This window comes from Chenopodium album, chromosome 24 (genome assembly GCF_948465745.1).
Source record: "Chenopodium album chromosome 24, dcCheAlbu1.1, whole genome shotgun sequence".
NCBI lineage: Eukaryota > Viridiplantae > Streptophyta > Magnoliopsida > Caryophyllales > Amaranthaceae > Chenopodium > Chenopodium album.
Genome location: NC_137857.1, coordinates 31803783 through 31831132, shown reverse-complemented (window position 1 = coordinate 31831132; position 27350 = coordinate 31803783). Strand labels below are relative to the sequence as shown.

General features: G+C 37.2%; 2 protein-coding genes across 4 annotated transcripts; one reads left to right on the top strand and one right to left on the bottom strand.

Annotated features, from left to right (window-relative positions):
• The first annotated feature begins 6164 nt into the window (after positions 1–6164).
• On the top strand, positions 6165–11018 carry LOC145612048 (protein INCREASED PETAL GROWTH ANISOTROPY 1-like). The gene is made up of 6 exons (XM_081667426.1): positions 6165–7671; positions 8402–8533; positions 8608–8789; positions 8905–9016; positions 10347–10481; positions 10657–11018. The coding sequence occupies exons 1-6, from the start codon at positions 6385–6387 to the stop codon at positions 10792–10794; spliced, it is 1986 nt and encodes a 661-aa protein (XP_081523552.1). The 5' UTR covers positions 6165–6384; the 3' UTR covers positions 10795–11018.
• A 2033-nt stretch (positions 11019–13051) lies between these two features.
• On the bottom strand, positions 13052–26596 carry LOC145611077 (arginine biosynthesis bifunctional protein ArgJ, chloroplastic-like). 3 transcript variants are annotated; one of them, XM_081666312.1, is made up of 18 exons: positions 26462–26533; positions 25951–26028; positions 25649–25789; positions 25189–25312; positions 24473–24546; positions 24111–24155; positions 23889–23939; positions 23701–23769; positions 23461–23519; positions 23220–23289; positions 19704–19784; positions 19539–19625; positions 18287–18409; positions 17714–17776; positions 15035–15112; positions 14800–14945; positions 14399–14469; positions 13052–13342 (listed from the first exon to the last, which is right to left on the bottom strand). In XM_081666312.1, the coding sequence occupies exons 2-18, from the start codon at positions 26005–26007 to the stop codon at positions 13260–13262; spliced, it is 1422 nt and encodes a 473-aa protein (XP_081522438.1). In that variant the 5' UTR covers positions 26008–26028; positions 26462–26533; the 3' UTR covers positions 13052–13259. The 3 variants fall into 3 exon arrangements, with proteins under 3 accessions (XP_081522438.1, XP_081522436.1, XP_081522437.1); XM_081666310.1 differs by lacking the exon at positions 26462–26533 and having other exon boundaries at positions 25951–26034; XM_081666311.1 differs by lacking the exon at positions 25951–26028 and having other exon boundaries at positions 13053–13342; positions 26462–26596.
• Between the last annotated feature and the right edge of the window lie 754 nt (positions 26597–27350).

The following is a 27350-nucleotide window of genomic DNA, read 5'->3' as shown; positions in this document are numbered from 1 at the left end:
CAATCACTATTGTGATTGATTGCCTTACAAACATCCCATACTCTTTAACAGTATGAGAAGTTTCCAAGGCAATCACTTCTTTTTTAGATTAAAACCAACCACACAGCCGCCCAGGGGCAAGGACAGCCGGATTCGAATCTGCCGCATGCTTTTCATCAGATAGGCAAATCCACAAGTATATATATTGAGTATATATGCAAAAGTGAAAAAATTGAAAAATTGAAAAATTATGCAAGTATAAGAAAACCGACTGGGTCGGTGTACTCCATTAAATAAACCGGCTCAAGGCCAGGAATAATTGTTAACCGGATCCATATCCGGAATACAGAGACAAAGGAAAAATAAAAGTTACATAATTACTCGGCGCACAGGCCGGAAAAGCAAAAGGTTGGCATACTGCCGCAGAGAAGTAGGGGAGCTATGCTGCTGGCTGTTCCGGCTGGGCTGTAGTCGTTGAAGGAACATCATCCGGAACCACAGCCTCTTCAGGCTGGCTGTCCTTGTTCACTTCCTTTATAATCTCGTCCAGGTCCGGCTCCTCTGTGTCCGAAACCTCAGCACCGTTTTCCAGGGCCCATTCCTTGAAGCGTGCCGGAGCAGGATCCTGGAGAACCTTGGCATCGTACACCTCAGTGGCGTAGTTGTACCTCAGCTTGTAGACTTCAAAGTCTACTTCAGGATAGAGAAGCCCCCAAGCGTATCGGAGGCGGATCTCATTGTCCCGCTCATTCTCTTTGATGAGCTGGGCCTGCTCAGCTTCGAGCTCCTCAGCATGCTTTCCCTTCAGAGTGGCAAGCTCAGCAGTCAGCCGGGACTTGTCTGCCCTTAGGGCAGTGTTCTCCTGATCAGCCCCCTCCAAGGCCTTGAGGTTGGAGCCGGCAGTTTTCAGCTTTAGCTCCAAGTCGCTGATCTTGTTGTTGGCTTCGTCATTAGCTGACCAGCTCCTCCTGTTTCAACTCGAGGGCTTTAATCTCAACATCAAAATTTATATAGGCATATTCAGCAGAGTTGAGATTGGCTTGAGCCCTTCTCTTGGCATCAGTCACCTCTTCTTGCTTCTTCCGGAAAGGCAACCAGAGCCCATCCACCCGGACCATAACCTGAGCAAGGTCATCCGGGAATCTAAACACTTAGCAAAATTGAAAGACAAAATGAAATGAAAAGAAATGAAAAAGATAAGGGGAAAGTTTCACTTACCTCCGTCGCCCCAGAATCTGGTTGAAGTCGACCTCGTGGCGGTTGGGTATGGAGTTCTTCTCCGACTGGGTGAGAGTTCTCACCATCCGTTTGCCAAACCCCGCCAGGTCCGGGGCAGAAGTAGCATCTGCAGCATAAGAAGGACTTGGTGAGAGGCTAGCAGCGTATTTGGCATTCATTCTTTGCCGGCTACTTACAGACCCCCCGGAAGGGTCAGTCATAGTCTTGACGCGCATAAAGTCAAGCGGCCAAGGAATTTCAATCTTACCTTTGGAGTCGACCCTCGCCGGCTCCTCCCCTACGGCTGCAGCACCACCTGCAGCCTTGGATGGCTCGCCATCCTTCGATGCTTCATGAGCATCCGGCTTTTTCTTTGATTTCTCTGAGTTTTCACTCAGAGTTGCCATGGCTTCGGGGCCCTTTCCCCCGGTTGTAGGGAAACCTTTGGCGTTAACACCAGAGGCCGTTGGGGTTGCCTTCCTCCCGGTTTTAGCAGCCGGTTTTTGAAGGTTTTCATCCCCAGGTCTTTTTAAGACCTTTGTCATGGAACGGGGGAGGATGCCAGTTGAAGCCTGCAAAAACACAAGGAAACCATAAGTCATCCGGAATCAAAAGAACTTGGAAAATTTCAAGGGAAGTTGGAATTATCTTACCCCTCCTTTTTTGGCCTCCTTGGCCTCAATGTTGGCCTTCTTGGCCAAAATATTCTCTTTGCGGAGCAGAGCCGCAGATTTTTGAGGGGTCTTAGCCGGATCGACCATTTTCCTTGCTTCCTCTGCAGAAAAACATAAAAGAGTTAGATCAAGAGAAAGTTCAAAGCAATGAAATTTAAATTGCAGACGGAAGACCGCCGGGTGGGTGAGTGTATCTACCCTTTGGAAACATAGGGCTCAACCCGCAGGCGGACAAGAATCTCTCATCCGCAAAGAAATCCGGGTGGGGGATCCAGTTTCTTGGAACAACTATGTGAGTCCCATCCCCCAAGGGCTCAGTTGTTGTCTTGAAGAGCTCCGGCTCTATTATTTGCTCCCGGGCTTTGGTAGTAAGGGCTGGGCGTACACACTTCTGGCCCACCAAAGCCGGCTCTTTGTTATAGTGCCGGAGAATCTTGTTTATCCTCACTTGAGGGGAGGAGACCAAGTACCATTTATCTTTCCAACCTCCCCACTTGGACACTTTGTCCAAGGTCATCAAATATTCCGGGAGCGTGGAAATAGTGTACCACGCTCCAAATCCGCCTGGGGCACTCTTGAGGTAGTGCATATGGGCGAAGGCGGTGAAGCTGGGCTCAATGTCCTAGAGCTCGCAGGCGGCGATATAGCTAAGGATATTGACCCAAGAGTTAGGCGTTAATTGCCACACTCCCAAGTCATATCCCTTCAGGATCTTCCGGATGCCTCTATGAAGGGGAAAGCGGAGGCCGGCTTCTATTACCGCCTCATAGCAGACAAAGTAATTGTCTGCATTGTCAATGTCATCCCCCCAGGCTAAAACAGCATCAACCGGAGGGACAATGATGTCCCAGTCTTCCCCAAAGGGGTGTCGTTGTTTGAAAGCCTCAAAGCTACTTTCAAGAAGGGCCCTGTCCCCAGGCTTCATCCGGGTTTTAGTAGGATCTGGGTTTGCTTCTTTCTTTGCTGTTTGGCGATAAGCCTCAGCAAGGTTCTCTCCCTCCGCCCCGGATCCTTCTTGCTCCTCAGCCGCTTCTTCAGCTGAGTTACTTTGGTCTGAAGAGGAGGCGGTTTCCTCACCGTCTCCCCTTGAGTCGTTGTTGCTGGAGGTAGACGGGGTGTCCTCAGCTGAGTTACTTTGCTCAGCCGCCTCGTAGTCTTCCTCCCTCACAACTTCACTTGCGGGCACTTCCCTAGTGCGCCGCCTGCTGGGCTTTGTAGCCGTCTGCTTAGTTCTAGCCATTGTGTCCTGCACAGATACAGAGAGGGAAGAAGCCGGAGATGAGCAAAGAACTCCAGAAACTCCAGACAAGGCACCCCCGGTTCTAGACTCAGCCGTCCCTGGTGACCGGCTGAGCGTCCTAGGCAATGCCGTGTGTGCAAATGGAGAGTTCATTTTATTTTTTGAAAAGTTAATGTATACAGCCGGAAATGAGTGTATACAGGCTAAAGAAAAAGGAAAAAGAAGAAAACTTAAAGAAGGAAACAGATGGTTACCTTACTTTGAGTTCTGAAAAAAATCTGAAAACGGCAAAGCAACTGGTGACCGGGTGACTTCGAAAGAGCACACGGAAATCTTGAACTTGCTTAAACGCAACCGGTATCAGAACACCTCTCTCTAGAAAACTCTTTTTCTCTCTTTAGAAAGTCAGGATTGTGAAAAGTGAAGAGGAGAAGGAGGGGGGGGGGGGGGGTAAATCCCTATTTATAGGGGGTGAAACGGCACGAATCCCCGTCACCACTGTCAAAAAATAGCCGTTTTCACTGTTCACCCTTCATGGGCTGACGCGTGTCACAGGCGCCACGTGGCCTGTCACGTGCCACCTGTGAGGGGCAAATGTTTGGGGTATTTTTACCCTTGACAAGTGGACCAATGAGGAGGTGCCACGTGTCAGAGGCTGGCAGGTCACCCTTGACCAATCCCCAGCTGACACGTGGCCTCTCCAGATATTCCCTTAGAGTTGCGGCCTTCAAGGGCCCAATTCCCCATAAATCCGCTATTTGGCGGCGCAGCCCATCAGTCCTAGGTTAAAATAACCTAGGAAGGGGCACCTTTCCCAAGGACCCTATAAATAGGGAGATATTCCCCCAAAATGGGGGACATTCAGAAATTTACTATCATTTATTACATCCTACTCTCTCTCATCAGAGAACACCTGAGCTTGGAATCCAAGCAGATCCCCACCTAAATTTCCGCACTTTTTATTCTCCTTCAAGTTACTAACTTGAGCGTTGGAGGCGGAGCACCACCCAACCGGTGTCTCCGTTGTTTTTGCAGGTACAGAGTCAGCAGGACCAGTCTTCGAGTTGTAACTCTCCCAAGGGACAAAAACACCCAAAACAGTTCCAATATGACACCAATATTTATTGTTTTAAAATGAAAGATAATAAAGTTTTAGATAATTCTAAAAAGTTAGATAAGTATATTTTAGCTTCAATACTTGTAAAGTAATAACGAATTGAACAAATAGTATAGACATTCACTGTCGCAATTTCAATAGAAATCATATTAATAGAAATTATTTTCTACTATCTATTTATTACAAAGTTTTATGAGTATTTGCTTTAAATATTAATTAATTTACTTATCATATTATGACATCAGATAATTTGCATTAGACTAAAAATAAAAGTTACAATCCATCCAGGACACACTAATTAAAAATGGTTAGAGAAAGTACAAGGAACGGTTTATTATGTTAATTATTAAACCACCAACTAAAAAACAGAGAAACTAACGGAAACTACTATACACACGAGTACTTAACCAGGTTAGCTAGATCTTGTGTTAAAATTAGATTACGGGCAAATAAATTATGAAGATCTGATCTAAATGTTGAAGTCATGGACAAATGGTGACCAAAGTAACCGTTGACAACACAGTAACCAGTCAAATAAATGACAAATAATAATCCTATTGATTATAACAAGTACACAACATAAAGCGTGACTAAAAGAGCGTGGAGCCACCTAAAGGCTCAAACCATGTCTTAATCTAAATCTCCCGACTAACTTTATTTTTGTTGAACTGAAATTATTTTTATTGAACTAAAATTAATTTTGTTGAACTAAAATTATTTTTACTTTTCTATTATAATTCTTATTTAAAGTTACTAGATTTTAATGAACTGAACTTGTTTTTATTGAAATGAAATTATTTTTATTTAATATTTAATTAATAAGGTGAATTGAATATGGCCTAATTATAATTATTATTAACATCAAATAATACTCCGAGAAATTTCTACGCATAAATCTTACATAACTTAACAAACTACTCCTACCTTTTTGTAATCAGGAACAGACAAATATCCTATACTGAAAATTTCCATATAGAGGACCATCGCACTGCTTCATTCAGTCCTGACTCAAAACATTTTTTTTCTTTTTCTTTTCTTTTTTTTTTTTTTTTAATTTTTTTTAGTTTTTTTATTTTGGCAAACACTCGAAATATAATTTAAAATAGAGAAAACATAACTTACCAGTTACCAGTGCAATAATAAAAAATATTCACTCCATATTTATTTCTGTCTTTAACATCTAGTAATCAAATTTGTAATACGGTGTGTATAGGATCATTCATAAATCCTACTTCATGTATAAAATTATCTATCCGTTCATAAATTATATTCCTACTTCTATTTCTTTCTGTTATGTAAGTAAATAATAGAAGTAATAATGTAATTTAGGGACGGAGCAAATAAATTTTATCAAACGTTTTAAAAGGCTATTTTGTAAATTAAAACTAGTTATAAATGATAGATGTCATAACCTTATATACCTTGTACTTCATGTGACAATTTTATCGCAAATGAACCATTGAATCATTGATTGTGGTTTGGAATGATTTGAGTTTTAAATGTGATTAAACTTTAATCTTATTTGTACATTAATTAAACCTTTAAGACTAAAAATTGATCAAATAAAATATCATTAGATACGTATTAATGTATCCAAAGTGTTTTTATTCACTTGATCTTTATTTTATTTTATTTTTTTTTTTTTTTTTTTGTGAGGGGATTCACTTGATCTTCATTTGTCTAAACTTATTAATTATTTAGTAATAATTTTAATTTGGGTAACTCTTACAATAATTTATTTTTCTTAAACATTTAACTACTGTATATTTATCTGAACTTATTAAGATAAGTGAAAATAAGGTAAACATTAAACTATTAAACGAAACAAGCCTCGGCCCAACCCGACCCACAAGTATACTGTAAAACTTTCCTTTTTATGAATCAAATTCCTATTTCTCACTTTAATTTAAAACTCTAATAAATAAATGATCTCTCTCCTCCCTCCCCACTAAAATTCAAACTAGTATCCACAGTAACACGACCGTTCCTCGTTTTCTGTGCTCTTCTCTTCACTCCTCCCTTCACTACTCCCTTTTTCTCTCTCTTCCTTAAACCCTTCCTCACTCCCAAACTCCCCCATCACTTCTATTCCACCATCCCTCCAACAAAACCCACCCATTCATAACAACAAAATCACACGGCCGTGTTAATTTCAGATGGTAGCAGGCAAAGTTAAATCAGCAATGGGGTTACAAAAATCCCCCAAACCCTCTAAACCACCACCACCGCAACAACCACAACCACAACAACCACCGTTAAAACCACCATCACCCTCCCACAACTCCGCCGGAAAATCCTCCTCCCAAAAATCCACCGTCTTCAACCGCTCTTTCGGCGTCTACTTCCCTCGCTCCTCCGCTCAAGTCCAACCCAAACCCCCCGACGTCACCGAGCTCCTTAAACTCGTCGAAGACCTCCGCGACCGTGAGTCCCGCCTTAAAACCCAACTCGTCGAACAAAAACTCCTCCGTGAGTCCGCTGCCATTGTACCCTCCCTCGAAGCGGAGATCGCTTCGAAGAGGGCGGAAACTGACAGGCTTATACAGCGTGTGGTAGAGCTGCAAACCGAGAATGAGAAGCTCATTCGTGAACGAGAGATCATGAAGGATATCTTCGACCGGGAGAGCAGGGAAAAGGATTTGAAAATAGCGGAGTTAATGTCGGAAATTGAGGATGTTAAACAGCTATCCTCGTCTCAGAGGTTCCAGGGGTTAATCGAAGCTTCTGGAAAGTCGAATTTGATTAAGAATCTCAGTTTTCGGAGATCCGGGTTTTTAAACACAACCCCAACGGCTTCTACTTCTTCTACCTCTGTCACCATGTCCGCTAAGGAAGGCGGAGGTGGTGTGGGGTATAATGACGATCATCGCTCGAATGTTCATTACCCGCCGCAGCTGACACCGTCGTATGCGGTGGCGGATATTGAGCCGCCACGGCATTCGCGGTGTAGCTCGGCGGATGAAATTGCGGAAACTTCTGAATATTCTTCTTCGTTTGTTCGATCACGGATTCCGAGAGTACCAAAACCTCCACCCAAGCGTTCGTATTCCGACTCACATTCTAACTCGAATTCACATTCACATTCTTCCTGCTCATCTTCGTCGTCGGATGTCCGTAAATCGACGGACAGCATTACAGCACCACCACCTCCTCCACCACCACCGCCACCTTCGACGTTGAAATCAGTACCTCCACCACCACCTCCGCCGCCGGCGAAGAAAGCTCCAGCACCACCGCCGCCTCCGCCGCCACCGGCTCCGGCGAAAGGTGTAAAAGTAATGTCTTCGAAAGTTAAGCGAGTGCCGGAGGTTGTAGAGTTTTATCATTCGTTAATGAGGAGAGATTCCCGGCGAGATTCCGGCGCCGGTACGACGGAAGTTACGTCGTCTAGTGCACGTGATCTCGTCGGAGAGATTGAGAATCGGTCGGTTTATTTGCTTGCGGTAAGTTTTTTATTTATTTTTTATTTTAAGTATTACGGAGTATGTTTATATGTCCGTTGGAGGGTGTTTTGAGTTATTTACAATATTGCCACTGAGGACTGAGGAGTCCTTTTTTCTGGGTTTAAATTTGACATTGACAAGACTAAAATAGTGTACTTGTCTTTATTTATGAACTTTTTCGTTTGGATTTTGGTTTAATTTGTTTTAATTCCAGCTACTTGTTTTGATTCGGTTTGATTTTCTGAAAAAGAACTTTTATACTAACAAATTGCACTTTTTTGTTGCTTTAATTTGATTTTATTATATCAATAATTTTGCTATTTGGCTTATTTAAAAGAGGGAAAAAAAAAAAAAAAAGTCCAGTTGTTGGTCAAGTTTTAAAAGGTCAAACACTCAAACATATAGTCATATACATTTAAGTTGAGATTGATTGTCCAACAACCTAACATTGGTTTAATTCACTTGCATTAATTCAATTTACTAAATGTTTGAAATTTGAGGCCGATGCTGCTAATAATGACATTGGTCGGATTGGATTACCGTTTAATTAACTGACTTAGTTGATTTAAGTATTCGGGTGGTTACAAATTTACAATGATCGTAGAATTTACTGTGTATCTCATTTATTTCACTGTCGTTTGTAGCTAGTTATTGTTGATTAAAAGAGCATTTAATTATGGATATGATAATTAATTTTTGTGTTTGTGGGTTGTTTTGGATTGAAATCTAGATTAAGACAGACGTGGAAACACAAGGAGAATTCATCAGGTTTTTGATTAAGGAGGTCGAAACAGCTTCATTTACAGACATTGAAGATGTGGTCTCTTTTGTGAAGTGGCTTGATGATGAGCTTTCTTACTTGGTATGTCACTCAATAAAAGACCCTAACAAATGTGTGTTTTGTGTTTGCAAAATGCTTACAAATTGCGTGTTTAGGTTGATGAAAGGGCGGTTCTGAAACACTTTAATTGGCCGGAGCAGAAGGCTGATGCACTGAGGGAAGCTGCATTCGAGTATTCTGATCTCAAGAAGCTCGAATCTGAGGCTTCGTCCTTTAGGGATGTTGCTCGTCAAGCTTGTTCCACCACTCTCAAGAAAATGCAAACTCTACTAGAAAAGTACGACACTGAATATCCACTGTCTCATGTTCATTTGTTGCAATTCTATGTACATACAGAATAACATTTTGATTTAACTAGCTAATGTTATTTCATTATCTGCTAATTGAAACAGATTAGAGCATGGAGTTTATAATCTATCGCGACTAAGAGAATCAGCTGCCAACAGATTCAAGTCATTTCACATTCCTGTCGATTGGATGCTTGATACCGGATTCGTTAGCCAGGTGAATTTTATTTTCTTACAATCACTTTCTGTTTTGCTGCATTTTGTTGCACAAACCATCACATGACAGAAGACGAAAAAAATAATTATATTGGTAGAATAACAAGGTGAATAATTGGTTCATTATTCATAGGCGAAGAATCTTAATACTGTAATTATTGTCCTTAAGTAAGAAATTGGAATGTTATGTTTCCCCATTATTGAGTTCTATAGTTTATGTTAAAAATTTTGTTTAGACATGGTCCATTGGCATATTATGAAGTATAAAATTACTAAATTAATTAATCCCACATAAGTTAGGTTGAAATGTTGGATATACATGACCGTTGTAGTAGTTCATGATACATATAATTATTGGAACATGGTCCAGTAAACCATACTATAAAAAAACATATAATCTTACTTAGCATTAATAATGTAACTAAGTGACAAAATAAAGGTAAAGATAAAAATAGTATAATGTGGTTAAATAAACTAGAATTATGCATGCATGCGCACATGGGTAATCCCATAAAAATTGTAGTAATATGGTTTGTTTTGGATCTTTGCTTAGCTTAATTAGCTTAGGAAAATAGTAAGAGTATCAGATTCTTTGGGTGAGAAAGTTGACCTTTTTATGAATCCCAAAACTCCTAAAAAGCCACACTTTAAGATCCTTCCTACACTTGCAACCAGGGATCTTGAAAGTTCCTAGATTCATGTCTTGGTAGAGTTAACTAGGAAGGAGATTACTAGGTAGTGGGAAACATTGTTATTATTATACCATGCTTAGTTTGTCTAATGTCGAGTTGTTATTTGTTTGCTTGTGTGTTTGGTCATTCGAGTAAACAGGTCGTGTTCGTGTTGTAATATGGGTTGATGTGTGTGTTTTTGTAAAAACTTGTGGAGTATGTCGTATGGTTTTTTGATAATAGATAATGAGTTGATTAAATAATTTAAATGTGGGTTACATGGCCTCAAACTATCATACCGTGTCATGTTTATCCAACCTATGTTACTTGGACTTGGGCTACTCAATTTCAACCTTGTCATGTATAAGGCCGGTCTTATGGGTGGTTTTTTTTTAACGGGATTTTGGACATTGGTTGATTTACTATATTGAGCAATTATTGTATAATGAACAAAATCATGTGTATTTATCTATGCTCATCAACATTTAAACCAAATAGAGCCGGACAACACTTGTTTTGTGAATTGAAATTAATTAAGTACAACTAATATAAGTTACAAAGTATAATTGTACCATAACAGATAGTTATATACAGAGTACGTAGAAACAGTCTACATCATTCATCGTTGTATTGATGTTAAAGCTTTTTCTCAATTGACAGATCAAGTTAGCATCTGTAAAATTGGCAATGAATTATATGAAAAGAGTGTCAGCAGAACTTGAAGTTGTTGGTAGTGGTCCTGAGGAAGAGGAGTTAATTGTTCAAGCTGTCCGGTTTGCTTTCCGGGTACACCAGGTAAATTTTACTGACTCAATCTGCTATTAGATTAAATTAATCAGTGACCAATGTTTTCAAGTTTGAAGTCCCAAAGAAATATTCAGAAATTTACTGCATATTATAAGCTGTTTGTTTGCTTTCGTAGTACATAATGGTGTTTAAATGAACTAATTTTCCCTTCTTGTGTGATCAGTTTGCAGGAGGATTCGACACAGAAACTATGAGAGCATTCGAGGAGCTGAGAGACAAGGCAAGATCGTGCCATGTACATTGCCAGAACCAACAGCCGCATCAGCAACAGAGGCTTATGTACCGATCTATGCCCTGCTAGATTATTCTTCTGCAGCAAACTCAGCTTCAGAAATTCATCATATCATCATTCTTTTGTTGTTGTAAAGTTAAAAAATGTCATGTTTGTGGAAGTGACATCAGAAGTAGCCCTTTTGTGCTTATACATGTTTTTTTTGCCTATTTTACTTTATTTGTTGTAGTGGCTCTTCTGATATCACAATGAAACTGTATCGAAAAATATAATGAATAATTTCGTAAAATTCTTAAGTACCTTTAGAATTCGCGGAATTATAAGAAATTGAAATCATGAAGAACTCGTTCCTACGGAATATTTGCTACTGATTCAAAAAATTTAGTAACACCAAAGAGAATTAACCTTGCAGGATAAAATTTGATCTAAAGTATTACTAGAATTATTAGTCCATATCATATAAGTTGCTGAATTTTAACGTTTCAGCAAAGTTATTTCACAGCGTAGAATTGCATATTCAATACAATACTCGTATTTTTGTTAAAGCAATAGAGACATTCGTATCAAAAGGAGCAACGTAAAGCCTTTCATGAAGATGGTATCTTTCCAAGTTTAAATAAATAAATAAATAATCTTGGCTTTATCAATGTAAAGCTTTCCCATATTACAAGGTGTTATTGTATCAATTTTCATGACATGGTTTACTTCTCAAGGATGAGACATAATTTAATATAGTTAGAGTACTTAGGGCCTATTCACATTTACTTAATTTCAGTTCATTTCAGTTTAGTTCAGCTCTAATCAGTTCAGTTCAGTTTAATTCAACTCCAATCAGTGCAGTTCAGTTCAGTTCAACTCCTAATTTCCCTCTCTCATAAAATATTCATTTAGCTCAGTTCATTTCAGTTTAGTTCAGTTCAGCTCCAATCAGTTCAGTTCAGTTCAGTTCAATTCAGTTAAGCTTAGTTTAGTTCAGTTCAGTTCAACTCAGTTCAGTAAATGTGAACAGATCCTTAGTTGAAACAAAAAACAATAAAAGAGATTGAATCCAATTTCTTTGGGAAAAAGTACATAAGTAATTTAAATTCAATAATTGGGTTAAAGAGTAAAAAGATTGAAATATTTTAGTTTCCCCATTCCTTAATTTGATAGAAATTAACATTATACATGAGACAAATTTACAATTATATGCTCCCTCGGTGTTTTTTAAGTGTCTTATTTTGACTTTTGCACTATTAATTTTGACCAATGTTATGCTTTATACGTAAGATTATATTGTGCATAATTATATGAATACATGCTGAAAATTGGAATCATCATGAGGTATAAACTTTTTAAAGCATAATACGAGTACTTGGTATACGTTTATTACTAATTTACCCTAAAATTGATCAAAATTCATGTTGTAAAATGTGCCAATCCAATTGTAGTGCTTAAAGGATATTGTAAAATTTGTAATTTGTAATACCATGATACTCTATATGTCCTTGGCCAGTTGTACTTTTATGAGTCAAACTTAATAGTTATAAATATTTACGTTTTAAGATGTAACCTATACCGTGAAAAGTCAAATGAAATAAAAGGTAATTACATCAAGAGCGTTAATGAAGAATTGACACCTTGTAAGTATCCAAAGGTAGTTACGAAGCTAAAATACAAATTAAAGGACTTTTTTAAAGTCTGTATAAGCATGACGCATGCCTGAACTAAGGAATGTGGACAAAGCAAAATTGGTCTACATTGTGGATCTAAAAATGTGCTTTAATTTATTTGTTGTGCTTAATTAGATTGCATCCTAATTGATTAGTCATTTTGCTTAAGGGATACTACACTAGTAATCTATAGCATAATTATAAAACTCGTAGGTTCAATCATATTTTTAGGTACAATTGTTGATGCCTAAGAACATAGTTCTAGTAATCTAAACTCTAAAGTAAGCTAAGATCCTCAATTCTTCCTGACTTCACCATTGGGTAACTGATTGCCGGTTTCAAATTTAAATAATCTGTTCAATCATTTGAAGTATAATTGTTTTTGCCTCAGATCATGATCCCTAAAGTTCTTAGATTTTTTGTATGGCTATCACTAATGACAAAATCATGTGTCATTTTAATGTTCATTATATAAATTTATTATTAAGTTTTTTTATTTTTTAAATAGAACAGATCTGATCAAATTACTTGATTCAGATTCGTCGCTTGACATCAGCTGAAAGGACAGATGAATTCACACTGAACTCGATGATTTAATTGACAAAAAATTAAGGCCGAGGGTTGACAATGAAAATCGATCAAGCCAAGATGATGCAAGGCTCGGGTGATATTCGACCAAGACGAGGCACATGACATAATAGGTGGTAAATAATGCATCATTGATACAAAACAATCACGAGTTGAACATAAACAATCCTACAACTGAATTACCCTCTATTACATCAATGAACATACATACATAAGCAAGATAAGAAAGGTTAAGCTTTTAAATACCGAAGGGTAACTGCCAGAAATTGCAGTTCATTTCCGTTGATATTGATCTTATGTGGTGTACTCTGCGTTTATCTTGACATAGTCATAGCTCAGGTCACAGCCCCATGCTTTCCCCTCTCCTGGCCCATCACCTATAGCAGAAAACACCAGAGCAAGATGATTGATTATGAGTTGATGAGGAAATGTGACAATAACAAATACATATAGTTCAAAAGCTATGAGGAGCACGTGTAAAATTCGTGTATTTCACTGCCATAATGGTATTACCAAAGATTCAACTGCACCCTCTCTGAGCATTAGCTCATCAGCTCGGCGGAAATATAATAGCTAAGGGCAAGCTTAGATTGAGGGTATTGCATCAAAGAGGGGGCAATAACTTTCTAAAGTGTAGGTAAGTGAACGTGGTGGAAGAGGAGATGAGGATATGATGATGTGAGCTTGTGAATAGGGAAGAATGGGGGAATATTTACCCTCCTTCAGGGGTTAACCCCAATAGCTTTCTTCTTTCTTGCACCACCATTTCAACTCATGTTCAGTGTCCTTAGTTTGTCTCCTATTCCAATAATTCATAATGTTAAGAAGTGGGAATTTGGAAGGAAGGGAAGGGAGATGATTGATTATAGTGCAGTATCCTGAAAAGTTCAGTGAGCAAGGAAATGTTCTGAAAAGTTGTCCCCTTCAAAAATCAAAACCTTCTACCTCATGATACCTAACAATATAGAGTATATGCTACGTCTACCGTAGTTTTCTTATAGTTTTATCTCACCCGGTCATCACATAGACACATACTGCACTCCAGTTTCCAATCCCTTGTCATTACAACGCAGATGCGACTAGAGCCAATGACATGGTCTATATAGTATATACCACTGAAGTACTGCCTAATTGACGATTTTTGACAATCAATAACTTGAATGAACTCCAGAACTACAGTGGCTATAACCCTTCCAATACTAAGTCATGTGAAGTGATGCCCATAAAGCCCAAAAGGATGGATTGAATATCAAACCTGGATCTCAACTTTATGACAACAAAGATATATCCAAATTTGTAATCTACTGTCATTGTTCAATCAGATAGAACAGGAATAGCTACAATACTTCCTTCCTCCGTACCACCAATTTAATTTCTTGAAGATAAAAAGAGTCGCATGCAAATTTAGATAGATGCTCTGATGCTCAACTTACCCACTGAGATGCGTATTTCAACAGTACCATGTGTCTCCCCAGCGCTCTGAAGGTAACTGCTGGCAGCCGCCCTGGAGAATTAGCCAAACTGAAATTAGTCAGCTGATAATAACGATGTTACATTAGGGAAGAATAAAAAGCACCCAGCTCAAATTAGCCTTATCATTTAATGACCAAGGATTTCAAATTCAAAATCTTTGATACAAAACCATAATATCTAAAAACGTCTGAATTAGATGAAATAGCACTTGCCACACTGACTGAAACCATCTATAACAGTCAGAATATTGTACATAGTATATTTTTTACTTTAATTCAAGGCTGAAGGATGCTAAAACAGATTTCTTTCAAGCAATCCTGTTGTTCTCACAATAAGGCTCGAAAAATAATTATGTCCATACCTATCAAATGGAAGGGGCTGCCCACCATCCATAAGCAGAATGTCTCCGAGTGATATTTGAAGTTTGTTTAAGTTGAAAGGGACTGTTGCATAGCCAGCAGCACAGGCAATACGTCCCCAGTTCGGATCTCGTCCGTACACAGCAGCCTTGAAGCATAGGTACAACAGACTAGGTAAGGTAAAGCTTGATTAATAGAGACATGAATTCAGTATGCAAGACGTGACAGATATATTACCTTGACAAGAGAAGAAGATGCTACAGAGCGTGCAACTTTTGCAGCTTCAGCCTCATCACTGGTACCTTTTACATATACCTGCAGGCATATTTAAAATAATATTTAAAAACTTGTGATATCAGTGTATTACAAGCTGCAAAATAAAGAATCTAATGATTATATTATGTAGTGCAAATTAACCATATTACCCACACAAGGTCTTGAGGAGGAGGGGGAGGAGGGGGCAGGAGCAAGGGAATGTTAGTAAGGTATAAAACACTTCCAGAAGCGGCATAGTATTGGAACAGACTGAGTCAATTATAAGAAGATAAAAGACTACGTGAATCTTTTACTCAATGCAGTCACTGCATTAAATCACAAGGGCTCCATAGATTGACTTTATTAAGGAACCTCATCGCTTGATCCTCTATCTTATACTCTCTTTGCCACATCAGTTTTCTCTACTTGATAAAATCCAATCATTGCCCATCTCCAATGAAACTTCCACCCTTGTTCCTCCAAAGCACATATAATTATCAGCATACCCTTCAACCACAGGATGGTTGTGATGGAAGCTATGGCTCACAGGATAGTAGAGAATAGAGATACTTGTCCTGTCATCCATGTGTAAAGTGATCTGCAAATGGAAAGAAATCTCGCGAACGATGGATCAAGACCAACTCACCCTTAAAAGGTAAATTTCATAACATGGGTTTTCTTTTAGGGGTTAAGTTCAGTTAGTACACTATATTTTCTGATTTGACTGGACGACAAGTGAATTTTGTTAAGAATTAGGTGGTACTGCGAACAGAGGTCTAGGAGAGTGTTGAGATTACTGACAATGGTCAACTACGGTTAAATCCAAGCAAATCTCACAAATAAACTCAAAGAGTTTGTATTTGATTATAGGGTGAAAGGCATCAACTATAGACTTACAAAAGATAACGCGGTGTACAGATATTGGAACCCCACGGAACCAGCCTTGAAGAGGGTTTCAGAAAAAATTAGATACATAAAATCTTACAGTTCGGGACACATGAGGTGAGAGTGTATTCCCAAGGGAGCATATAGTGTAAGTGAGGCTTTTGTACTCATCAGTCCAGGAACCTGTGAGGATGATGGTAGTATTCATACAGGTATTTGCCCCAGAGATTGGATCCTCAATATAACTGGTCTGGTCTCTGGTTCCACAACAACATAGTACAAGATATGGGGCATACTTTTTCTAATAGCTTTCACCACTTGCAAAACGACCATGTTAAAAATGATGGAGACAAGAGCAAGCTGGTAACGAGACTGCAATTCTTCTAGGGTTGACACATTTACTACTCGGGTACCATGTCTTGAATGCTTTCACAGAATAAAATCAAGTAGAAAACCCCATGTTTAAGATCGAAAGGCTATACTTGGGAATAATCAATCAAAAGGCTGAGGCCAAGGTAAAGGCTAGTTTGTAAAAACTTTTCCAATATTCTAGGTGGACTGAACAAGCTGGCTTCTATCGTGTGACTAAATCAATCAATCAAAACCTTAATCCCATAAATAGGGTCGGCTACATGAACTAAATTTGATTATTCCGTGTAATCATCGAAAAAAGATCCTCCTCCTCCATCCCTCCCTTATGATCCAATGCCTCATCCTCATGCAAATCCAAAAACTTCATATCCTTCCTAACTCCTTCCAACCAAGTCATTTTCGGTCTCCTTCTCCCTCATTTAACCCCTCTATGGTCCCACACTTCCACTCTTCGTACCGGTGCAGCTTCAGATCTCTCTGCCTTACATGCCCAAACCAACGTAGACGATTTTCCCTTAGTTTGTCTGCAATGCCTACCACACCTACCTTCTTGCAAACAACCTTGTTTCTGATTATACTTGTTATAGTGTTTCCACACATCCACCTTAACATTTGCATTTCCATAACCTCCATCTTTTTTATGTGCTCCTTCTTAGAAGCCCAACATTATGTACCATAGAATAACACTCGTCTTATGGTAGTCCTGTAGAATTTTCCCTTTAACTGTAAAGGAATGCTTTGGTCACATAAGACTACCGTGGCCGCTCTCCACTTAAATCACCCCGACTTAATCCTATGGGCCATGCCTTGATCAATGTCACCATTTTTTTGACCCAAGATATTTAAAGCATTCACTCATGGTCAAGTCCTTTCCATCCAAATTCACCACCTCATTGCTTGTCCCCCTCTAAGTACCAAAGCGGCATACCAAATATTAAGTCTTACTCCGACTTAGCTTAAACCCTCTAGATTCCAATCTTTGCCTCCATTGCTCCAACTTGGCACCAACTCCATCTTTAGTTTCATCCACCAAAACGATATCATCCGCAAATAACATACACCATGCGACTTCATCATGAATTGCTCTAGTTACTTCATCTAGAACCATGATGATTCAAGGGAGCTCATGAGAGGAATTTCCAGGAGCCAATTATATAAGCATGGGGTCTTTGTCGTGGCTTTGGCATGGATTCCATTTGCTTCATCTACGAAACTGCTCAAGATTCTATATCTACTTTACAAAATATCAAGCATATACTAGACCAGTAAAATAACCCACAAAAATAGATTAAAATGAGAAATCAAGAGTATCTTCCATTGGATTCCATAGCTCCACCTCCATCTACAGTTTCTCAAGGTTCTATCACTTATCAAAAATTCAAAATGTACAGTAAAAGTGCAGACCTCTATTAGACAGGTTGCTCCTTCTCCATCCCAAGCAATCGACTTTGCAAGACCTTGCATTACCTGATAAAGAAAGTATGTTCACATCAAACGACAACTGCTATGGAGTAAAACATAACTAAACATTCAGAGTCAAAAGCGGTTTATCTTGATGCTGCCAGTTTATCTCATTTTATTGTCCAGAAAAAAATTCTTTGATTTCTTGAGTATTAAATAAAAAAAATGCTACAAAAGTTCAATTTTTTTTCAATGATGATTAACTCTAAAAAAGCTAGCAAGAATAATGAAGCAAGTTGTAAATGAAAGGGATCAAGAGCCGCAAACATATTAAGGACAAAGATAACAACCAAAATTCATATGTTTACATGATCATCAATAAAACAACTTACCAAGAGAAAATAACAAGTTTGGCTGTTGAAAAAAAGGTGGGTAGGGGAAACAAAACAAAAGATGTTATTGAAATTGGAAGCATGGAGCATCAATTATATTAGACAACTCTTAATACACAGAGATTTGAAGACATATCATTTTTAGTATACATAATAAAAAATAATATAGTGGAAGTTCTCATACAGCATCAAGGCATGACTGAAGTTGTGATGCTTCAGGACCATTCAGGTTTGATATCCTTGACGCACCAGAAAGCCCACTAGCCAAAGCAATAACAGTGTCATTGGTACTAGTATCCCCATCTACCTGCAATTTATGTAAACTTTTCACAGGCCTGGAGCATGTGGTATAAATCACAAGTATAATGAAACATATATCACTATACTTCACTAAGCATGTTTACAGCACAACAAGAAATGAGTATGCATCCCTACATTGAACTTAAGAGTAAATGATGTATAGACAATGCATTATGCAGAAGCATACCAGTCAAAGCATGTCTTCCTAATACAAGAAATCTGCCCCATCGAAGATTTTATAGTTAAGGCTTTTGAAGAATGCCTGAAGCTTATGAAGATTATCTTTCTACAACTTTCATTTCTTGTTAATACTCTCAAAGAGTCCTATCACAAACCCATTACTAGCATTTCAGCTTTCAGCCACAAGCAATGTCTTTCAGAAAACATATGTAGGAGCAGAACACCTTTTCTCAATGAGTAGATTGTTGAACAAATTGAGAGATTACCAAGGAGAAAGAGCTCTTTCAGATTTACTGAAGAACAAGTTTGGTCCCTTGCAAACTGACGCATTTATTTTAAGCCAAAGCAAAACTCTCATGTGGCTGATAAAGCTTAGATGGATCAAACATCACATTTGTTACCATATATGGAATTTTAATTGGTTTTGAGTAAACCAAATGCAATTCCATTCAACCCATTTAATGAAGTCAGTAAAGTAAGTCTGAAAATGGAATGGAATGATAGACAATTAAAACTCTCAGTTAAATATTTGTATAAGAACTTTGACTCATAAAAGTTGTTATAATTTGGTGCATGAGATATATAATGTTTCAGTTATTCTCTTAGGGTGTCCATGTCAACAAATGATTAGCGAACTCATTTTTGTTGTGTAGTAGTATGAATAGGTATTTCTTGTCTGTATTTTTGTAGGGTTTCCATATTCAAATTCACCATCAAAAGGGGGAGATATTTAGTTTGTAGTGCCCCAAGTATTAGCAAGCAATCATAGAAGATAGAAAAGATATGGCAATGTGAAACGTGAGATGAGAAGACCAGGGTTAATAACTATTTTCTGGTAAACTCTTCAAGGGAAAAAAAGAACAAAGGAAAATTCATTCGTTAATGAAGAATTGAAGAGATGCTCAATCTCTTATCAAAAACACAGGCCACATATTAAAGACAACGTTGCAACTAACCGTAATTTGGTTAAAACTTCGACTAACAGCAACCTGCACCATCTTCCTCCAAACGTCACTGTCAACTACAGCATCAGTTGTAATAACCTGAAAGTCATATCGTAGCTTAAATGCAAAGTACAATTTGAAAGAAAAAACATATAAGAGCATCCAAATAATACATACCCCAAGCATAGTTGCCATATTGGGGTGGATCATCCCTGAACCTTTAGCCATGCCTCCAACTCGGATACTAGTCTCTCCAACCTTGAATATCCATTTATTGGAATTAATTAGGAAAGAAACATTTATCAAAGAGAGGAAAAATTTAATAGTTAGGGTAAATGAGATTATCAAAATTTCATGCATAACCAACTGACAGAAGAAAAGTATGGTTGGCAGTAATTTGATATGCAAAAATGGTTACCAACTCCGCATACAATGTTGAGAAAACCCCTATTGGGCAATTTTCAACTTTTGAATTACAATGGCCTACATAAATGGTCTCTATGAATAAGAGGCCTATGAGTTGCCTAAAGAGTCTCTTCACAATTAGCAAAGAATGGCTAAAAGTGAATCTTTGCAATTGTGTAAGTTGATTTCTTACATTGAAAATTCCCCAACCTCCCTCTAGATAAGGGCCTAGTAAGAAGCATTGGACTAATGCTACAGTATGGTATATGTATTATATAAGAGGCAGAGAAATTCATCATAGGAAGGAGGAAGCTATTTTTAAAGCATTTTAAATCGCATTAGTCACTGATGACTGATCCTAAAATTCCCATGCTCCACCCAGAAATTAAAAATAAAAATAAAAAATAAAAATAAAAATAAAAAAAAAACATTAGTGTGTCACCATAGCATCATCTGCTGCACATTACAGATTACAAGACATATCTTAGTTTGATGAACATGTACAAGAAAACGTAATGTTTAGAAATCTAAAATAACACATACCAATAAACTATGGTCTACGAAAAATATTCGAGATAATTGGTCCTGCATTGCTAGACACAAATTAAGAAGAAATCTTTAAATCTCAGGCTTTACTTCCTTTGATCAGTACAATGATTTTCAACCCAGTAAAAGCTCTCTACTCCTCCCACTCCTGAAAACAAGAAATCTCTTACTCCATATTTGTTTTATTTAACTTCCAAACGACATATACACATCAAGAGTAAGACCACATCTTACTCACAAGATATTCCTCATTACCATACCAACTCTTTCCTCCTGTTCTTTTACATCACTCTTTCTTCTGTAAACATAATAGCCCATTAGCCCCTCTTGGCCATGCCTTTAGAGTCAAAACATATTCACTAGTAATCAAGATGGAACTACGAGCACATGTGTCGTTAACATTTTTAAGTGATCCACAAAAGCCATACCCGGAAGTGGCTTAAGTGCTTGACTAGCTCCTGATGTTAGGTTGAGCAGCCTTGAGCCATGTTTTCCCTAATTTACTTCATATGTGCCTAGTGAACAACTTAGAAGCATAAAATGCCACGTGTTATCCCCTACAAATTGGCCCTTGAATGCATCTAACTTTTGCAGTGATATCAAAGAAGTATAAATGAGAATAGAGGAAACACAAGGGGTTAAGAAGCAAATCACTTGAAGTATTACTCAGCTTCATGTAAACCGACATCCAAGTATTAATTCTAGTTGCCTATCTGAATATTCCTAGAGTATCCAAGACATCCTAAAATTTACATAATATGACTCCCAATTGCAATAGGACGATGCAACCATACAAGTTCTGCACAACTTATACTTCCTAACAAAGCCATTTGGATATACTCAAAGCCACTGATAGTGATTTCACAAAGATACGATGGAATATTGGAATCCCTTGGATATTCTAAAGACATCCTTATGAATATCCCCTAGAATGTCCCAAAGATATCTCCATAAAACCTCTTTAATAAATTGGAAGTGCCCCAAAAATATACCCTTAAAAGTTAAAAGTCCTTCATAAATGAGGAATATTCCTTGTTTGATTCCGTAGTAAATCTATCAGATCTAGCCTCATATTCATAGTAAGTGCTTAAACACCTTTTTGATATGTCCAATATGTGAATCAAGTATTTCTAGGTAGAGGAAGTTTTAGGCATACTTATTCCTAACCATATGTTTGAAACTATGGGGATGGCCATGCCTAAGAACTACGACATCGTTTAGCTTGTGACGGGTTACAATAGTGACATACCCATGGAAAGGCATGTTCATAAGTAAGGCTCCATTCACTTCGCCTTATTTTTGCTGAACTAAAATTATTTTTACTGAATTGAAATTAATTTTTCTGAACTTAAATTATTTTTAGTGAACTGAAATTATTTTTTCTAGGTGAAATTAATTTTACTAATGTGAACTTTTTTTGACCGATCATTAATTTTTTAAGGTTAAGTAAACAGGGCCTAACATAATAAAGATACAAGTGAAGATTTTACAATTCAAGTAACTGCAACACTTGCCTTCTTTGAGAAATTGAATTAGGCTGGAAAAATATTGACCTTAATAGGGCCAAATAAACCTTATAACTGTTATAAGTTTTAAGTGAAAAGAATTAGAACCTAAGGGGAAAAAAGCACACAAAGGATATTAATTATAACACAAGAGCTTCAAATTTTTGCTCCAACACTTTACAAACACCACTTGGAAGATTTAGACTTCTTAGAACTTGTAGTTTCCAACTTCAATTCGATGTAAATACCATCGAGTTTACAATTTTTTTTTTTTTTTAGTAAATAAACAAATCTCATGGTTGCTAGAGTGAAAGAGGTGTCTTTAGTACTTAACTTTCAGCTATGTAGATCTAAAACAGTCTGGCTTATGACACGGCTAGTGCAGTAATCTTATCTATAAATAAGAATGTCATCTACCCCCTCTGGTTTCAATTATCTGCAACAAAGACAACTTTTACGGACTCCTAGGCAAAACTTTTAGGGAAGTTTAATAACAAGTTAGGGTGTTTAATTAAGTTGGAAAAAAGGAGGGAAATAGGAGAGAGAAAGTGGTGCACGTGACTTAATTTTGCATGTGGGTACATTTGAGTGGGAAAAAGGAGAGAAAAGGTGGTCCCCTTTGTGTATAATTAAGATAAGTTAAACAAATTTAAAACAAAAAAGTAAGGGTAAGGATGTCTTTTTACACTATAAATTTTACTAAAAAAAGAAATAAAAAAATTTGTTGCAAATAATAGGTAGCTCCCAATTATGGTAAATGTTGCAGATAATTGAATGCGGAGAGAGTATTCAACTTGTAAGCACAACCCTCCAAACCCTTTATCCTGAATTTCTGTGTAGTGCGCAGTCTGCGGCTCTGCACACTCCTTTATTTTTACAAAAAAAATATTAAAACAAAACCATTAACTTCCCATAACTTTCGCTTTTACTGTCAACATTTTTTACTTTGCAAACTTGATATATCCTGTGCATTAGCACGGGAGCATTTGGAAGGAAAAAAAAAAGAAAAAAAAAACATCTTGTAAAACAGAACTACAAATAAAGGATTAACTTTGTACATTTGGTTAATAAACCAGCAAATATCAAATTGTTGTAAGAAAACAAACAAACCAAGGCCATCATGCTATAACGCAGAAGTGAGAAACAATGCTACATTTGCTGGCTGTTCAACACTCTAACCGAGACCAATATTATAAAAGTCACACAAGTGATGAAGGACAGATAAAATATTACCTACCTTGGATTCAATGGCAACACTTTTCCTCACAAGATCAGTAGTCGTGATTGCAACTGCTGCAGAATCTGCCCTATAGATCCTCTACGTAAGTTTAAAAACATTTAAATAAAACAGAGGAAATAAAATTGCTAGTTGATGATAGGTGCAACGAGGATACATAAGAATCCTCTACAAGATTGGGCCTCATAACCATATGTCAACTTATCAACACAAGTTCTGAAAAGGAAACAAAAACACATACCCTTCAATCGTAGGCGACAGAGAACCAACCAGCTTTGGCAGTGCCTCAAGAAGAGCTTTCTGCAATACCAAAAGCCAAAATAGCTATTAATACTTTCATAATAGACCACACTAATTACTTTGCATGAATAGGTCCAGCCAAACATATTGGTCTATCATGAGGTTTGTTAACATCTGCTTTGCAGTATAAATTTCAACAAGCAAACCAATAAAATTGTACCTAATTATTTTCTTTCCTTACCTTCTTAATCCTGTGACCAATTACACCCGTTGATTCAATAAGTATTTCCTCCTGCCTTAATTGTAGCATCTGCAATCGTAGAAAAATATCATCAGAACTCAGAAGATATAAGCAGGAAACACATAAATTTTTTTTTATAAGCACCATGACTAGTATCCTGCAATTGACTGAAGCATCTACTGACCTACCTCAGCCAAGGAACTTGCACATTCTATTACATCTTGGAATCCAGCATCCCCCTGCAATAAGAATTAAGAAAGTATTTAGCCATCACATATCTTATCCACTGCCCATTTTTGCAAATAAAGATGAATGAGTTAGAGATTTTTAATCAACGATCACAAAACAAAAGGATAACCTATCAGTTTAAAGTCTGAATGCAGTGAGGAAAAAGACTACAAAGTGCTTACCGTGGCTGCATTTGCTTGACCAGCGTTGATCAGTACTACACGTGCCTAGCAAGGGAAAAAAGTTAGGACATTAACTAAATGAATTGAGATGCACTCAAATGTAGAAATGTCAGTAAATATTGAAGGCTTCATAAGAAGATAAAGGTGGATAAGTTCTATGGTAAAACAAGTTTATTTTTCCAGATAAGTTATTGAAACAAAAATCTAATCACGAGAAACATCAAATATTCAAGTGACAAACTTATAAGCCTTAAAGAAAGTAAAGCCCATAGCTCTTCAACTGGTTAGTTGATCCTAAAAAAAAATAAAAAAATAATAAATTCAACTAAAGGCCTAAGGCACCTGAAACAAAAGTTGCATACCGTTTTTGATTTCTCTAAAGCTTGTTTGCAATACACAACTGGTGCAGCAGCAACCACATTGGTAGTAAAAGCGCCTGAAAGCAAATAGATAGTAACTAAAAAATCAGTGACAGTCTTAGCCTCAAGAATACACCAAGACAAAGAGTATGAAGCAGCTTTAGACTTTTCTTATATCCTACAGATACTCTCATAGAAAATAATTGCCCAAATCACTCCACTAGAATAATATACATGATAGCATTCTAAGAACTGAAAAGTAATGCTATTCTTTGAAACCAAAAAAAAAAAGTAGGGATCGGGCCTATCAGAACATAGTCTCAGCCCCTTTTTTAAGATACAAGGCGTAGAGAAACTCTAGTATAAAATGAAGGAGCTCGAATATCGGATGGGAAGAAGGTTGAGTTCAGTAACCAAAACATATCAGAATATAGAAACAGCCATGTCAATCACAGACCACATCTAAGTATCTAACCAAAAAAACCCAGTGGGATAGGTCCATAGAGAGGCCAGGAACACCAGTTAATCTCATAAGGTTCCATGAGAGGCAACGCACAATGCTGGAAAATGATTTCTTAATCTTTATGTTTCCAGTACAAAGCACACAACAAACTCATCACAGGAAATTGCATCATCTCAGAAATTCACAAAGAAAAAGTACTGCAAACAACATAACATCATGGATATTACATGTAAGACTTGTAAGAAAGAAAAACCACCTGCAGATATAGCATCTACATCACAACTGACTAGGGCAAGGTCAGGTTTCTCTCCTTGGGCCCTCAAACCACCATAAATACCGGCAGCCTTGAATCCCTTCGCAGCTGTAACTCCCCCAGAAATCTACAAAAGAAACTAAATACTGAAATTTCAAGCTTTTCTTTCTTCATTTCAGATATGGAAATAGACGTCAGAATCTGTCTTGCTGTCCTTTTAACTCAATATTCAGGATCGGCATGACCTAATCGCTAACCCCACTCCCCCAGCCCCCTCAAAAACTACGATCATAAACATGTGAATTGGTACAATGAAACACTTAAGAACTTATAAAATAGTGACACTTTTGAACAAATAATATAAGTAGTAAACTGCATTCATGTACCATTCCATGTGCTGCAAATTAGATAACATTGTTCAGGATAGACAAGAAAACACAAATATAATTCGGAAATCAGTAACCTGCTGCCACGGTCCTTCAGGGATAAGTATAGGAGCTGCAGGTATATAATTCGCTGCATGTACGTCCTTCACCGCATCAGTAGCAACTGACGACATGGAGACTATTGTTAATTCCCTCCTAGACCCAGACGGTCTGCAAAACTGATATAAACCATGTATTTGAAATAAAATGATTCAGGGTAATCCAAACACCATACAAATATCATTTCCAAACTGAGCAACTTAATTATTAGCTGACTATTATAATAATCTTACAATCAAAAAATTATCAAACAAACAAATTCACAAAAACAATTGCAGACCTTTTTGTTGTTGAATCCTGAAAGTTTGACAGAAATGTGATGGAAACAAATCGACATTGTTGAACAAATTTGGACTTGCTGCATTATCAGAAAATGTGCAAACTTCTAGGGTTTTTCATATTAAATTCAAAATCTATAATACTGGAAAAGTGGGGAATGCAGAAAAATATTAATAAAAAAGGAAAAACATAAAACATCAGTGTCTTAGAGCTAAACAACCCACAAATTGAGGAACTAGTACAACTCAACAAGACAATAATCAACATACTAATTCATTCAATTTAATCACTAATTCACCAAACCCATTTGAATTAATCACCAAATTTGACATAATAAGGAGAAGACAATCCATATTAATTTATGTTTCATTATAAAGTTCAGAAATTTAAAATCCATTTGAAAAAAATCAACAACATAAGTTGCAATATATTAATTAATTAATTACTAATTAAAACAATTAACCCCATTTTAGTAGAACAAAAGGAAAAATAAAGGAAAGAGAGGATCATACTTGTATACCGGTGGTGGAATATGAAAGATGACAGTTGCGGCAGTTGACACTGGCTGTAACTGTTAGGGTCAGGGTGAGAGCTTAGGGAAAAAGGCTGATTTGTGTTTTGTTTAATTTTTGGATAGGAGATGACAATAGTGGCTACATGCAACTATGCAAGCTTTAAGTCTTGTAACTCCCTCTGACTTTTTACTCCATAAGAGTTACATTACTAAATTAGATACGGTGCAACGCATAAATTTAACAAAATTTTACTCCGTATAATTATCTACAAGTATAACATTTAGGCACCGTTCACTCAGTAAAAATCAATTAAGTTAAAGAAGAAATATTATAAAATTAGTAAAAATAATTTCACTTCAGTAAAATTGATTTCAATTCAGTGAAAATAATTCAATTCAGTAAAAATAGTTTCAGTGCAGTAAAAATAGTTTCAGTTCAATAAAAATCAGTAAACTTAAAGAATAAATATATTAGAAAAACAGTAAAAATAATTTCAGTTCAGTAAAATTAATTTCAGTTCAGTAAAAATAATTTAAGTTCAGTAAAAAGTTCAGCAAAAATAAGATAAAGTGAACGGGACCTAATTTAAGTTCAGAAAAAATAATTTAAGTTCAATAAAAATAATTTCAATTAATTAGCTATTGTATTATTAAAACCTCTCTCCTCTCTCCTCCTTCCTCTCTCCAAAACCGTAGCCTCCATTGTTGAATTTTAAAGAAGCTTTCCATCGGTTTTTACCGGTGAAAAGCCCCAATCCTAGTTTCTTTATAACTTTTTTAGGTTTTCTAATAATGCTTCCTCCTTTTGGGATGAACTTTTCTCCCTCAAAAGAAAGGGTTTCCGACCTCCTTCGAAAGATAAGGTTTTTTCGACCTCCTTCGAAAGA

Excerpts from the sequence above, each read along its gene's own strand:
- LOC145611077 (XM_081666310.1), bottom strand. The coding sequence starts at position 26,034 with ATGCAGCAAGTCCAAATTTGTTCAACAATGTCGATTTGTTTCCATCAC. Across the intron at positions 23,940-24,110 it reads GTCAAGCAAATGCAGCCACG|GGGGATGCTGGATTCCAAGA; the intron begins GTAAGCACTTTG and ends TTCTTATTGCAG. Across the intron at positions 15,113-17,713 it reads GAGCAACCTGTCTAATAGAG|GTATATGTAAAAGGTACCAG; the intron begins GTCTGCACTTTT and ends ATATGCCTGCAG.
- LOC145612048 (XM_081667426.1), top strand. The coding sequence starts at position 6,385 with ATGGTAGCAGGCAAAGTTAAATCAGCAATGGGGTTACAAAAATCCCCC. Across the intron at positions 8,534-8,607 it reads ATGATGAGCTTTCTTACTTG|GTTGATGAAAGGGCGGTTCT; the intron begins GTATGTCACTCA and ends TTGCGTGTTTAG. Across the intron at positions 10,482-10,656 it reads TTGCTTTCCGGGTACACCAG|TTTGCAGGAGGATTCGACAC; the intron begins GTAAATTTTACT and ends TTGTGTGATCAG.